Raw genomic sequence first — 15587 nt, 5'->3', positions numbered from 1 at the left:
GCAAATGGAAAATCTCCGCCGATGACGACCGCCACTGCTGGCTGAATAATTCCCCTCGGCGGAAACACCCCTGGTACGACCTTCCTAGATCAAGGGGGGGGGGGGGGCAGGGGCTTCGTCTTGGATACGTCTCTGCGCTATGATACCACTAACATAAAAATATGGCATAAATATAGTTCTTAAAGGTATCGTGTCGATACGTATTGATGATGATACTGATGATCGGGGGGTTTATGGAGCTATATTGGGTCGGATGATGATGCACACAGGTGAGAGGGGCTTAGGGCGAAGGTGAGGGGCTTAGGGCGAAGGTGAGGGGCTTAGCCACCGTGAAAAGCGAGCCCACTCCGTGTCCCGCCCCGCCGGCGCCGTGCCTGGACATGCCCGCGACGCCGGCGTGTCCAGCCGACCAAAACCCAACGTCAACCCATTGATCACGCGAGCAGCGGCGACGGCGGCGGCGAGCGGGCCGGGAGAAAGGCGCGCGCGCCGGTGGCGTCGTCGCGGCCGGCGACCGCACGCCAGTGCCGGCCCCCGTCGCCGCCGCCGGCCGAGCCGCGCGCCGGTGTGTCAGCTGACGGCCCGCCGGCGGCGACGCCGGGCCGTCAGCTGACGCCGCTGGGCGGCCACGGCTCCGGCGCAGCGGCAGCGCCACAAAGGTATCAGCGTTACGCAGGCTTGTAATGATTGCTGATGACTGGCGTTAAGGGGTGCGCCGACTACTTCAGTCATCTTCCAACCGCAACATGTTTTGCTCCCATTATGGTTCTCAGAATGCAGATAACCTCACTGCCGATAATCTGTTGGCTTGATTCTGACTTCCTTCCTACCACCGACGCATATCCAACATTTCAATGCAAAAGTATTCATTGTTTGTAAATAATTAAAAGCCTACTTGACAACATTACGTCAAACGCCAAATTCGCAAGCGTCAACCAAATGTCGTCACTCCTATCCAAACTACCACACAAACAATGGAGGACCAATGGACGCCGCTCTGTTCCGAGGTTGACCACGTTTGCTTTAGAAATGACCCGATCGCTGCCGATACAACGGGAACATGAAACCCACCGAGGCACAATCTGAGTCTTTCTTGCTTGAAAACAGCTCGCTAGCGCCCAAACCCCGTCATCACTGGGTCTGTAGCAGTCATTTCGCTTCTCTATTCAAACCATATCTTACCATCCCAAACATCAGTCAAACAAGTACCGATAACGTAACAACGTCCATAAATCAAGCCAGTGGGCTGAAGCTTGCCTAACTGACGGGACACGTCCTGCCATCTATATCAGTTTGAACTGCGTAGTTGTCGCATCCGGCCGCCAGGGGCGCTGGGCGGCGGTGTTCTGCTTCGAAACCGACAGCGAGCGCCCGTGGTGTTCTCCGGACAGACCGGCACTCGATTCCAGTCTACTTCTGCGCGACCGACTACGAGTCCGAATCACAACACATGCAATTGCTCCGACCCCACTTCCGGGCCGGGGAGCGCGACTCTAAGTTGACCCGGATTCCGGCTCAGATACGAATGGCTTAGCTATGGAATTGACTCAGATAGAGCAGCCCGGCGATCAGTCAGCCAGCCTCGTGAAGCCTACATGCGGGACTCTTCTACTTCACACGACAGCTTTCTATGACTGTGCTCCATTTTTATAGCACGAAGACTACTATCTTCTATCCACTACTATCGAACAGAAAACTACTTCCGATATGTGCTGTGACATTCACGTCTTTTTTCAGTCGAAGAATCGGGGATTAAATTAGCTGAGCACAGAATCTGAATCACATCCACCCAAGCTAACGGAAACTGTGGTTCTCTCCGCAGTCAGCCCCGAAGTCTCTGCAGTCTGTCCGCGGACCCCGAAGTCTCGGCAGTCTGTCCGCCAGACCACAAAGTCTCGGTAGTCTGTCCGCAAGACCCTGAAAAGTCTCGGCAGTCTGTCCGCCAGACCACGAAGTCTCGGCAGTCTGTCCGCCAGACCCCGAAGTCTCGGCAGTCTGTCCGCCAGACCAGACTCCCAGTGGCGACCGAACCGACGCCATCCGCCTCGTTACGCCGCAATCACAAAATCGTCACCCCAAATTACGCCCCAAACTAGGCCGCTATCACCCCGGCGCGGCGTCATCCAAAACGCCTCGCCTACTAACCCGGCAAATTATGACCAGCGACCCAGCCCCGGCGCATTTAGGGTCCATTAGCGTTCCAATCCATCAGCGAGCGGACGCACCGGCCACTGAGCGTCCCGCCGCTTCCAGTGACCGAGTGAGCGATGGCAGGACGTGCCGACGCGAAAACGAGCCCCCGGACGCGTGATAGATCACGGGCCCGGTCCCCGCTGTTCATGGGGCACTGGTTACCGGGAGAAAGGTCGTGACCCGCAGCCGCCCGCGGAAGCTGTTTGAAGAGCGCGCGTCCGTGATCTGCTCGCGGACATGTTACGTGCACGAGCGAATCATGCAGAGGCAGCGGGCGTTCAGTGATCATGCTTGAACAAGCGCATTTAGCCCCCACTCCAATCCTAGTACACGTAGGTCCGTGCGAATTCCCACGGTCCGCCCAACTCATCAGGCTCTAGCACCTCAGAAAAGCACAGGTATTATGCGCCACTTCATACTGTGGGACCAGGCACGGGTGTAGCCACAGGGGAGGGGGGGGGGAGGAAGAGCTGAGGGGGTTTGTTCCCCACAATTTTCCCGGAATAGATTTCAATCCCCTCCATTTTTCATACAGAATCCACGTTTTTTACATTTTTCCGTAAGCCGTGCCATTTTGACATAAGATTGTTTTACCAGATTCCGGTTCAGCGCCTTCAGTCTTTCTCAGAGACGTGTTATACTCATAACACCAGGTAGAAGTAGCGGCCTGCTTTGCAGGACCTACAAAAGTACCCCACCACAATAGTGGTCGTTTGCTAGAAGGCTTCCACCGCCGACGTCCGTCCTGTTGTCCTATCGTGCTGTGTCAGCTGCACCCCAGACGGTGATGCAAGCCATGACAACGACATGTCACCGCACTAAGGGGCCGGCGCAATGATGAGGAAACTTCAAATCATTTTTTGTAGCCCAACCACTGAGGTGAGGGTGGGAAGTGGGATGGGGAAAAAGCTGGTTGTAATAACGCAACGGCAAGTTCTGCAACTGAGAGACAGTTAATACGAAGTTAATAATGAACATGACGAAAGCTTATTGCTCAGCCAGCTTATTATTTCTTAATGCACCTTTCAGAATAATCGCCCTTAATGAGAAATGACAATGACACGTCCACGCTAGAACTCCACATGTCCACCATCCCCGTGCTACTGCTCCTGAGCCGCGAGAGATCCACAACGACTGACGCCACGCCCACAAGCCCGCACTGACGTCACATCTCTTCTGGTGACGTCACCCGGTCTCTGCTGGTGACGTCACCCGGCCGCTGGGGGCGGCTGCAGCCGTCGGCGGCCGCTGACCCTCGGGCGCCCGTCACCGTTCCAGCTCCAGCCGGGAGCCGTCCACCGGCGGACCGACACCAGCCGCCGCGTGCTGCCGCGCCGCCGCCGTGCCGCTACGCCCTCCATCACATCCTTTTGTCGCCGCCCGGCGGGAGGCGGTCGCCAAGGCACTCCCCGCGCCCCACATAATTGGCAAATTCACCCTTATGGGCCCGCGGGCCGGGGCCGCCGCGGCAGCTGCTGCCATATGGGCGCTGCCAGATGACACGGGAGATGGACAGATAACGCGGCCGCCGTCATTAGCGCGACGTTTAATCCATTACGTCACAGCGGGCGGCGGCGGCGGACGAACGGAGGTAGCGGCCCGACGTAGGGCGCAGCCCACCGCGGTGAGAAACACGGCACCTGATCGTTAACATCGCCCTGCATGGCTCGCTCTTGAGCGGCGCCCAGCGACATCACACGCCGCGGACACGAGGCACAGTCGGGGGGCGGCCGGCCGCCCGCAGGAGAGCTGTCGGCAGCGACCCACCCGGTCGGCCAGAGGCGACTCGGTCCCGGGTCTGGACGGAGACGACTCGCCCACCGTCGCACAGGCGGTGGGTCACCAGCGTTCATTGAGCCGGGGCCTCGTTTGTGTGCTGCGCGCGCCGCCTCCGTAAAATGACGCTCTACCCCGTGTTCAGGGTGTACGCGGTGTTCACGCCCAATGCTGACCGGTCCGCTCGACATTGTGCTTGATTTACAGGGTCATCTCGCCGTAGATGTCGCCCATGGTTGTATCGGACATGCCGTTTGATGTTGCAACTCGACCATCGCACTTACGACTAACATGACAGCCCTTAAGGAATTGAGAATAGGTGCATGTGGCACGAAAGCAACCTGAAGGATTCAGGAAGAGCTGAAAGGCAGGAGGTATATGACAAAAGCCACATAAGCGTGTCTTAACACTTCCAGATGCAGATAATAAAGAATACGGGACTTATGGCGACCGCAACGCCATCGTCTTACGCATACGCGCGAGACCTTGTTACTAGTATTTAATATTTTTTTTAGGGCCGCGACGACTGCAGCAGTCACTTAATCTCCGACCCTTTGTTAAACGGTCTTCACTGATTTGTTTCTGCGCGTGTCGCGGTTGCTGCTGACCGTGCCGACTGCGCCTCAGTGCAACCTCGAATCTCACACCGTATTTTACCAATCAGCATTTACGCGCGCGCGGCGCGCACAACAAATGCACGAGACCCGGGGCAAGAATACTGAACTGGCGCTGTGCCCCGGCCGGCGGGCTAGCAGCGCCCGCGGCCACAGCCGGGACACGGCCCTGCTCCCGTACCCGAGACGCGCGCCCTTCCCCCTGACCAGGGTCCGCACCGCGGGCCGAGGGTCGGCCTTGTATTTATACTGAGCGCGGTCGCCCCGCGTGCGCAAACGATGACCCCTCGCAACCTTGCCCCTCCCCCCGCGACCTTGGGCCGACGCAGCGCCGATCTAACAGGCCGTGTCCCCTTTGAAGTGCGATCAGAAGGATGAGATGGAGGAGGCTTTGTATCCTTTGGCTGAACGACTCCCCATTTAACGGCCCATAAAACGGCCTTCATTCCATTACGAGGGCAGCGGTGGATGCCTGCGAGAGGAGGCTGCGCCGCCCTGCCAACACCGCGTGCTCTCGCATCGGATCAGCTCTCCCAGGTGCAGACAAAGCTTGTCCTACCACGACCAGCGGGCACCACAAGGGTGGGAGCGCCGGGTTCGGCCGCTGTCTACCGTCTGCCCTCGCGCCGGGTTCGGCCGTTGTCTGCCGTCTGCCGTCGCGCCGGGTTCGGCCGTTGTCTGCCGTCTGCCGTCGCGCCGGGTTCGGCCGTTGTCTGCCGTCTTCCGTCGCGTCGGGTTCGGCCGCTGGCTGTCGTCTCACGAGACGGCATGTGGTGGACCGGGCTGTTCGGAACTTCGACTGATCTGGTCTGGTCAGCCGGTATATTGCGGGACCAACAGAGCTACCCCAGTCATGCAGGGTCAACAAGACCGGTGCAGACCGCACAGCCAGTGCTGTTCTGCACCCAAGATTAGCTCGGCGAGCGAGAGTGAATCCTGCCAAACATGTCAGCCATTTCAGGTTGACTCCAGCACCACTCCCCGCAGGTCTGCGGTACGCTTCCGCGTCAGCATAACAGGGAGTACCAATATAAATCGTGTGCTTAGGGAGGTCGAGTCCTCAAGGACGAAGCCCGCGGTTGCCATCATTCCGTTCAGGAATCATGTAACCACTTCACGAATCGTGTGATCACAGTCTAGCCTTACGCACCGATACAGGTAATTCCTGAAAGTTGACCCTGATAGAAAAATTAATTAGGTCCTGAGTTCTGCACAACCATGAGAGATTTACCCCATCCCTGGTTACGTCGAAATCGATAACCCACAACAAGTTTCAACGCAAAACAGGTGGCGCAGCTCAGTCCAATACCTCACATGCGGGGGCGGTCTGACCTTGCATCGACCTTCGACGCCGCCCGGCCCGCCTCAGGCCGACCCCCGCTGACCCCAGCTGACCCGCGGTGACCTCCGGCGACAACGCCGGCCGGCCGAACCCTGTACGATAAACGCCGCCGGGTGCGCAGGCGGCGGCAGACCGACCACGCCCGGCCGCCAGAGCGACAGACGCCGCCCGCGTCGGCCGCGTGGGGCCAGACGGCCACTTAGTGGGGGACAAAACGGGGCGGGACTTCCATGATGGGTGCGGCTGGACAGACACCGAAGTGGGCCGCGATCGCGAGGATTCCACTGACCCAACGACGACATCTTTCGGGAAGAAGGAAGAAGGACTGAGGGCTTGAAGGGCTTCCAAAAGCTGAGGTGCAATGTGGGGACGTTTTACAAGATTTCCTGTGCACATCTGAACATTTGCCGGGATCGCCTCACCGTGCAAAGATGGACGGATGAGACGTTAGCTGTGCAGATATGTTTCCCCGCCCTAATATAGGGTGAGAAATACCCACCTAAGGTACTTAACGCTCAGAAATACCAGCCTAAGGTATTTACCGCTCAGGAATATCCACTTAATAAGTACCGTTCAATCTTGTCTAATGCAACTACTCGCGTTGAAAGATGTTATTCAGACAATAAATGACCTTCAAGCTTCGACCTTTAAAGCTTGATCATTGTCAGAATAAAGTGTTCCAATTGCCCATGCCGAAAAACCAGAAGCTCAAGGCCTGTCTTGCTTTCATAAAGTAATGCAATACAATTCATATCTATCATTGTGCCAATAGGCTGCAGAGCACAGGTTGCGTGACCCACCAAAACAAGCGAACGAAACCCCAACCTCAACGTCACACGCTCGTCCTTGCGACCCTGTGCGCGGACCGCACGGTCGGCCCGTCGTCAGTCCTCTAGTCACCCTCAGCAGCGCAACCCCACGACAACGCCAGCTCACCGGTCGCCGGTGACAGAGCACGTGACATCACCGGCCGCCGCGCGACGCAGCGGGAGCCGGGCACTTTCACGCGGGGGACAGCCGCGCCGGCGCCGCCGGCACCACCGCCGCCGACGCCGATGACGTCATGCGGTGACCTGGCGGCCACCCGCGGCGGCGGCGGAGGGGGGGGGGGGCGTTAAAGAGGGCGACTGGCAAGAGATGCGCGTTAACCGAAGCTAGATGAGGCAAGACTGGAGCTGGTGCTTACAGATGTGCGTTAACCGAAGCCAGATGAGGCAAGAATGGAGCTGGTGCTTACAAAGTGCGCATTTTCTGGCCTCAAATGGCATTGCCCTCCACCCCCTTCCCAACCCACACAAACACACCGCATCTCGCCTAAGTTCAACCGACCAGGGTTGGCTTGACCCAAGGCTTAGTCGGAACGCGGCGACTAGCCAGCGCAACAGATGCCTTCGCTTTTGCATGGGACAGAGACCATCGGCCTTCTCGCTGCTATGGAGAAAAAACGCACGGTAATCTCCGTCTGGCGTCTCCGCATTGGTGGCCGGAAAGTAATCGGTACACGCACTGGTGGCCAGCGAATGGTCGGCACACGCACTGGTGGCCGGGGAGTGATCAGCACACGCATTAGTGGCCGGAGAGTGATCAGCACACGCATTGGTGGCCGGAGAAAGATCGGCACACGCATTGGTGGCCGGAGAGTGATCGGCACACGAACTAGTGACCGGAGGGTGATCAGCACACGCACTGGTGACCGGAGGGTGATCAGCACACGCATTGGTGGCCGAGGAGTGATCAGCTCACGCACTAGTGACCGGAGGGTGATCAGCACACGCATTGGTGGCCGGAGAGTGATCAGAACACGCACTGGTGGCCAGCGAATGGTCGGCACACGCACTGGTGACCGGAGGGTGATCAGCACACGCATTGGTGGCGGACATTTCCTTCGCTAGCGCGTAGTGAAGGGAAATTTCCTGCGCTGGCCCATCAAAGGACGCGAGATTATGGCCGTTGGGCGACAGTAAGACATTTACGCAGTCAGACGTTACGTTAACGCAGACGCGTTAACCACTACACTACCGGCACCCCTGCCGGGCTCAAGGATGAAATGTATCGGATGACGAAAAAACGTTAGCTGGCCAGAGTACCCGAACCAGATCACGCAAATGATCTGTTAAAAGACGCATCGGTAAATTTCGCGGTATTGGCGCTGCGCATACGGCGTCCTTGCAAGGAACCAACCCACATACCGAAATCACGCCAGGAAGGAAATCTCATGCGAGCGGACAGGTGACTGAAAATGTCCACCCTCGGTTTACATGCACGGTACACTGTGACGAACGATGAAGATCGCATCCACATGACCACCAGCTGTGGGAATCAAGCCTAACGTAAAACAGCACCCACAGGGATCATGCCTGCCGCGCTACACCACTTACGGGAATCACGCCTGCCGCGCAACACCGCCTGCGGGAGTCAGGCTTCGACACGTCGCAGTGCAACAGGAGGCGGAAGGGAGGCCGGGCCCGGGAGGATCGATAGAGCCGGCTGGCCGGAAACGGTCAACATCCGCCGATCCGCCGCACACGCGCGCGTGCCTGGGACGGCATAATGGAGGGGAGGAGGGGGGGGGGGGCAGTGTGTAATTGCCCACAAACTTCAGAAAAACATCCAGGAGCCCTAAAACTTGATGGAAAGAAATCAGTGGGAAACACCTTTCCCCACAACTCTGACGAGGTTGTGCCATCCCTGAGGGCGGCGAGAGGCATGGCGATGTCAACTGGTTACATGACACTGGCAACTGCCATCGCCATTACCGTGGCAAAGGCACGACAGACGACCCGCTGGATATGGATAGCAGCCGACTCTGGCATGTCAATTCGAGGAAGAAGTCCAGAGACGAGCCAGTGCAGGGAACAGCAGAGCAGAGCAGCAGACAACAGACCAAAGCTGAAAGACCACAGACCACAGACCATAGCTAAAAGCAGCATTGCCGGCACAAAAGCAGGCTCAACAGCACGATAGGTCAATTGTCACTGAACAGGGACGTCAACGGATCTTAGAAACCATCGAAGAGAACGGAAGTCGGTCACCCGTCGCTCCGCATTGTCACAGGTATTATTTTTGATATCCCCCATCGTCGAAAATGCTTGCAGGGACATATGGCAGCTGCGTGACGCCGACGCTTCCGACGCCTCCTTTTTGAGCCTCTGGGTTGTCCGCGAGCGGGTCATCTGACGGCACTAACCCCGGATCGGCGCCACCACAGCACGCCATGGCACCGCCGCCTGTAGTCCCTGACCACCTCGTGCAGCAACGGTGTCCGTGTGTGTTTGCGTTGGGGGAGGGGTGAAAGGTCACGAATCGGTCGGCAACACACTTTGACGCGTCAGATCTTCCAGTTCCCGCGTTTGCACGCGGGTGTTGCCCGCATGCGCCGCTGCACAATAGCGACCTTCGTGTCAGGGCTTTGGTGCTAGTGTAGTGGGCTCAATAGCACTCCTCCGACAATGTCAAAGTTGGCTTGCTTCAAGATTCCGTGGCTTCAACTTACAAATTCACTTAACAAACTCCATTGACCCCGAGAGGGTTATTGAGAAGCGTGTCCGCCTTTACCGCGGCGCCATTTCCGCCACATTACTTAAAGACGACACCACGGGTGCGGCACCTCCAGGAAGCTCCGCTTCCCCACACGAGCGGTGGTAGATGATCTCCGATTATCGGCATGGACGTCACCATCACTGGGCTCGTTAGGCTCCCGACCAGAGACGCGAATTTCTCTAAAATATCAGCCCGCAGCCCAGCCCGCCCCGCCTAGCTAGTGGTCCCGCCTGCAAAAGTCCGCTATGCTATAATGCTGATCCGCCATTAATCCGCCAGTACTACATTATTGTAATATGCATTATATCACTTCACCGTAACTTTGGAGCTATACATTTAAGTGTGCGTAACATGGCATGTGTCATATAATGCACAGCATAGTGTGGCTAATACCAGTGATGTTGCTCAGGGAGCAGCAACGAAAGTACCTGCGCAATGCAATTTATAATGCACCAGTGTAGATATTAAACACTGATAACAGTTTTCACCTACAAATGACAAGGAAGAGGGTGGAAATGAAATTGGCATTTCACCGCAACTCTCCAAAGATTTCAACCTTTTACCTCATCCCAATAGACCGAAGACCATTTCTTCCAAAATCGCACGCACCAACTGGTAACTCCGCACTGGCGGGGTAAAAAATGCTGGATATCTTCAATCATGGGAAGTGTCAGTTCATTACAATGCACACAAGATCAACCATCATTCGGCTGCATCACAATTGCCATAAACCGAAGTTTCTGATTGAAAAATCACATCCAGCCTCCTGCGTGGTGCTTGTTGTCCAGTGAATGCATCACGCAACCACACTACATAAACACCACATGGTAGTTTTGAAAAGGTGCACATTTCTATCTTACCACTATCCATGCTCCGTCCCACAACTATCGCTGCACGGTTTTATGCAATGCAGCGTAAAGGCCCCGTGGAAGCAAAGATGACAATAAATGACCTACCTCACCTTTGCTCAATAAAATCGGGCCATAGTTTTGAAAATTAGGGTTTTGTTCTTGAATTTTTCAGTGAGACGTTTATTTATAGCTGCTCAACTTGGTCAACCTGGTTAATTAGTGTGCTATGAATGCCATGACTTTCTTGACCCTGGTGCTCTTGCTGTAAAAATTTAAAAAAATGCTCGTTTCATGACTGCTTTGTGTTTGGCAGTACAATCTGTTTTTTGGAAGATTTCGAAACTTAAGGATTAGCGCAAAATACCCTATTTTGCCTGACGAAATTTTTGATCCGCAAAAGCCCGCTCAAAAGTCTGACTCGTAACCCCGCCAAAGCCACCGGCTCATGCGGGGCAGAAATTTACGGGTTGGCGGGCTGAAAAGTTGCGTCTCTAGTCCCGACTCCAGTAAGCCATAGGTAGATTCGGCTATTTCGGTGTTTTAACCATGCAACATTTGACCCAAAACGAAATGGACCCCAGCAGCATTTCAGGCGCAGTTACGTGGCCATGATTGTGGACACCTGCTGCAGTGGTGGCCATGCCCGCCCCCTTGCCGCGTCCACCGTGAACAAAGAAGCGTCCAGACAAGTTGTTTTATGGATATGGCCTCGGCCGCCCCACATTGTCTTCACGCGCGGACTCAGCGGACGAAAACGAGCCGCCAAAGACTAACGGCCGTTAAGTCCGCCGCCGTAGCCAGCTGACCATGTCCGCCCAGCGCAGCCAGTATGCGGCACTCCCCCAGCTGCGATCAGGCTTCACGGCCGCTTTTTGACTGGCTGGGAGGGCAGTTAAACACGTCCTTTCCTGTCTTGACGGCGGCGCCGACGCGGACACAACCTGGGACAGGCGGAGAGCGGCCCGGAGCCAGCCTCGACCCGCCCACGTGACTCCGCGGGCGTCATGTGTCGCCAGACCTCAGGGAACCCCACCCACCCAAACATGGTTCACGATTCTACGGGTAGGCCACATCTATGTTGTCTGTTTCTTTTTTGGCGGGGGTGGGGGCGTGCCGACTGCCGGGGATCAGGGAACCTGAATACCTGCGACCGTCTCCGTCTCATTTGAGCGCGCCTGGGTGGCGGCCCTCACTGGCGGTCCCGCACCACCCGACCCGGACGATCCGGTGAGGCGGCGGCGGCACACCCGCTATACCCAGCCTGATCATCCCCTTCTTCCCACCACTCCTTCCGGTTCGATATCCTCCCCCCCCCCCCTCCCCTCCCCCTTCAGTATTTGTGATAAGCCAAGCCATCACGCGGTCAGTGTTGGACCTGAACACTGGTGCCCAGGCACAGTGATTGAGACTCACGGTTGTGAGATTCAAAAGGCACTGCCGGTCGCGCATTACTTCCCCCCTGAGCTCGCTGTGAGACCCTGTCACGGCTGACGCTCACACCAGTGACGCGCACCGCCGCCGGCAGACAAAACAAACACCACCACCGCCACCCATTACCGGCCCATCCCGCCGTCTCATCATCGCTCCTCGACCCCAGTACCTAACCCGTGCCGCGGCGACGCCCCAGGGCAGACTCCGTGACCGCCCGGGGGTCCACGCGTCGGCACCGAGCACCGCCGCCGCCGCCACATTCCCGGCATGCGGGCGTTGCGGCCGGCGGCCGGCGCGAGGCGCCACCGTCGCCGCCGGTTATCGACGGCCGTCGGGCGGGAGCCGGGCGGCGGCCGCCCCGCACCGGCCGGCCTTGCCCCACTGTGGCCGGCGCGTGATCAATCGGGCAGACCGGCGGCCGCCGTCGCCCGGGGCGATCAGACGCCGCGGGACGACTGACCTCTGACCGGGGGGCGTCTCCCGGGCGACGAGCAGTGGCGCCGAGCAACATCACTGCCGCGGTCATGAGGCAGGCTCAGCGGGTGTGCGCGTGCTGAATCGGCGTTCACGTGCCGGCTCGAGACACCGGACGCCTCGGGGGATCACCGATAGGCGACGGGGAGACAAGGCGGGACGGGGCACCGGAAATGAAAGGCGAAACGACGGCGCCGTGGCCCAAGTAACGGAGAGTGGCTACGGCAGCAGTCCGCCCGCCACCCACGAGACACTCCAGCCGGACAACAGCGCCGAAGTAGTAGCAAAGAGATGGTCGAACCAGGACCAACCGGTACAACCGCCGTCCCCCACCGGAGGCGACCTAAGGACCGCGGCGGGTGGGACCAGCGAGAGCCGTGGAGGGACAGAGACCGTGCGGCTGTGGAAGCCAGCGAACAGCGCCATGCATCATCACGAAACGTGAAGAAAAACATCCAGCGCGGGAACACGCAACAGCCCGGCCGGAGTACGTAACTTCATGGAGAAATCCCCGCACGATGTGTTCCCACGGGTCTCGGGCACGCCACTTCTGTTCGTAAGATCCGTGACGGCAGTCTGTGCATTTTACGACACGGTCGGAGCGCTGTGGTCATTGCAGCTTCTTTTGTTTTTACTGCCGACCCGTTGAAACCGGAGCTATATGGTGGCTAGAGTTAAACCAGAGACACAACACACTTAACCAGCTAACCGCCTGTCAGAATCCAACATCCGTGGTGATATTGTACGCCGTAACTCTTCAAAACTGGAGATCCATGAGAACCATCAAAAGCTGACAGGATTTCACCTACCACATAACAGAAACTGCGAGAAGGACAGAGAATGACGTACGAATATCCGTATTTTCTCAATCAAGATATTTCCACACGCAAGGAGGCAGATTGAGGAGTGCAACAGCGTGCTTGAAAAGAACTCAGCTTTCCAAAAACACCCTGACCTTGACATACATTCCCAGACTAACAAACTTAAGAGAAGTTCGGAATTCCGGGAATTCAACAACAAGTACAAAGCTATCGTAGCTCGTCAAACCACCGGGGTTCGAAGCAGCTCACCAGCCAAATGCCCAATCGCCGCCGACACCAAGAAATCCGGCCGGCGTCGGGTATCGAACGGGCAGCCCTCCGTCCGGGCGGCCAGTGGAACTCACCTGGAGATGGACGGTGGCCTTAGCCTGTTCGTGCACCAGCTGATGTATCAGCGACTGGACGCTGACCCGCAGCTCCATCGCACCGCCTCCCAGTCTGCGGCAGACGGAGAACACGGGGTCAGAGGCGAAGAACACGGGGCTACAAGCGGAGAACGTGGGGTCTGAGGCGGGGACCACGGGGTTGCAGGCGGAGAACACGGGGTCAGAGGCGGAGAACATGGGGTCAGATGCGGAGAACACAGGGCTAGGGGCGGAGAACACGGGATCTGGGGCAGAGAACACCGAGCCAGAGGCGGAGAACACGGGTATACAGGCGGAGAATACGGGGTCAGAGGCGGAGAACACGGAGGAAGAGGTGGAGAACAGGGTGCTCAGGCGGAGCACACGGGGATAGGGGCGGATCACGCGGGGTTAGAGGCGGAGCACGCGGGGTCAGAGCCGGAGCACGCAGGGTTAAAAGTGTGGCCAATGGTTGAGAGGGGAGCGCAGTGACGCCACCGTCCAGCATGCGGCGGATAATGCACAGGATTAAAGGGGGTCGCTTGAGGCTGTGAGGGGAGCTGATCGACCCGCTGAATCCATGGCTAAGGCACATCAAGCCAGAGGAAGGAGCAAACATGAAAGACACCAGCAAAGAAAATTTAGACGTGTTTCAATGCAGAATTGTCAAGTTATGCACACAGTGTAAGAGTGGAATACACCACAGCAGTCATGGTGCTCGAAGAAATACTGTGCCAGATCCCACCAAAAGTACGTGGTAATGCAGCATATCAGGGCGTCCCGTCAGAGAACGCAGTTTTGCCTCCCGATAGGTGGGACCGCATGTCACAGCGAGAGACCTTCCGTAGCCCGGCACGCTCGGCGCCCAAACAGGGCCGGCCGCGCCGGACTGGCCATTGCGGCCTGAACCATTACGGTCATTAGAGACCAGCCCGGTTCAGCCCGCCGCCCGGTCAGGGCTGCTCTCTGCACCTGAGGTCACCCCCGCTGACCTCCACCGTCGAGAGTAGCACGTCACCCAGCACGATGGCAAGGGCGGAGCGCGCGGGGCTCCGTTCTGCATGCACGAGCTGTGTGCGTATGAGTATGGTGTATGAGTATGGTGTATGAGTATGGTGTATGAGTATGGTATAACGCAGTATTTCGGGCCTGGCGGCCCTAAAAACTGAGTCACGCCATACTCATACAGTTCATACATACAGACATACACACACATACACAAATGTGTCATACAGTTCACAATCTGATGTGGTCGAAAACCGGGCAACAACACGGAAAAAACACCAGCAGGCAAACAAAAGCAACGTGGTAAAAACCTCATGACCTAAAAAAGGAACCTAGAAAAAAACGTCTAACGATAAAAAGGCGTCACGCGATGAAAAAACGCCGATGTCGCAGCGCGAGCGTCGGCCCACACGCCTGAGGGCACGGTCGCAGTCGGCTGGCCGGCGGCGGTATTGTCCGTGTGCCGTGCCATTAGCCACGGATTAGCTGCGGCTAGCGGCCGCAATCCCGCCAGAACAGCACCGTCAGCGCAGCCGGCGAGGCTAACGGCAGCGGGCCTGGCAGCTGGGACGGCGCGCTGCTGAGAGCTGTCTGCCTCGGACGGCGCCCGTCGCGTCAGACAGTCCGGTCTGGCTGGTGCTGCGGCAGGCTGGCGGTGGCCCCGGTCCACGGCACGGACTGCGAGTCTCGTGTGTTAGTTGGGAGATACGTTCAGAAACGCCGAACAGCTGTGATGGTTATCCGAGGTATTTGCACGTGCCTCTGCTGTGTCTCTTTCCAGGTCTAAATGGTTATGTATGCAGTTTTCACTTTTCTTTAAAGTCGATATAACCCTGTATCCTAGCGGCGTGTAATTGCCTGGCCTCTGCTCGTATGATCTTTACCTAAACCAGTGGTTCTGGATCTTGTTGCGCGTGATTTGCGCCCTTTGCGCCCTTTTCCCATGAAATCGGGCGGAGCAGGAAACCGGGGGCGAGTGAGGACCTGAGTTCCATCAAGAACGTGGCAAAGCCGAGAAAACGTTCCGTAATAGGTCCCAACGCTCTACCGGCACCCACGGCGACAAAAGCCCAGCGTGGCGGCCGCCGAGCCGTCACAAGAAACCGTCCATTACTGTCCGCGCTCACCGATCACGTGACGTTAATCAACGACCGACAAATCGCTGCCACCAAATCACAGAAGACGACGCGCGTCGC

General features: G+C 57.4%; 1 protein-coding gene across 1 annotated transcript in view; it reads right to left on the bottom strand.

Annotated features, from left to right (window-relative positions):
- LOC119114825 (uncharacterized) overlaps positions 1–15587 on the bottom strand; it is a 112029-nt gene that overhangs the window by 33986 nt on the left and 62456 nt on the right. Inside the window, exon 2 of the mRNA XM_037238876.1 lies at positions 13387–13480. Coding sequence (XP_037094771.1) covers positions 13387–13480 — 94 coding nt within the window. The remainder of the gene's footprint in view (positions 1–13386; positions 13481–15587) is intronic.

Source organism: Pollicipes pollicipes, unplaced genomic scaffold, assembly GCF_011947565.3.
Source record: "Pollicipes pollicipes isolate AB1234 unplaced genomic scaffold, Ppol_2.1 Scaffold_1600;HRSCAF=1878_pilon_pilon_pilon, whole genome shotgun sequence".
Lineage (NCBI taxonomy): Eukaryota > Metazoa > Arthropoda > Thecostraca > Pollicipedomorpha > Pollicipedidae > Pollicipes > Pollicipes pollicipes.
The sequence above is the reverse complement of the archived record's forward strand: the minus strand, read 5'-3'. Positions and strand labels throughout refer to the sequence as shown.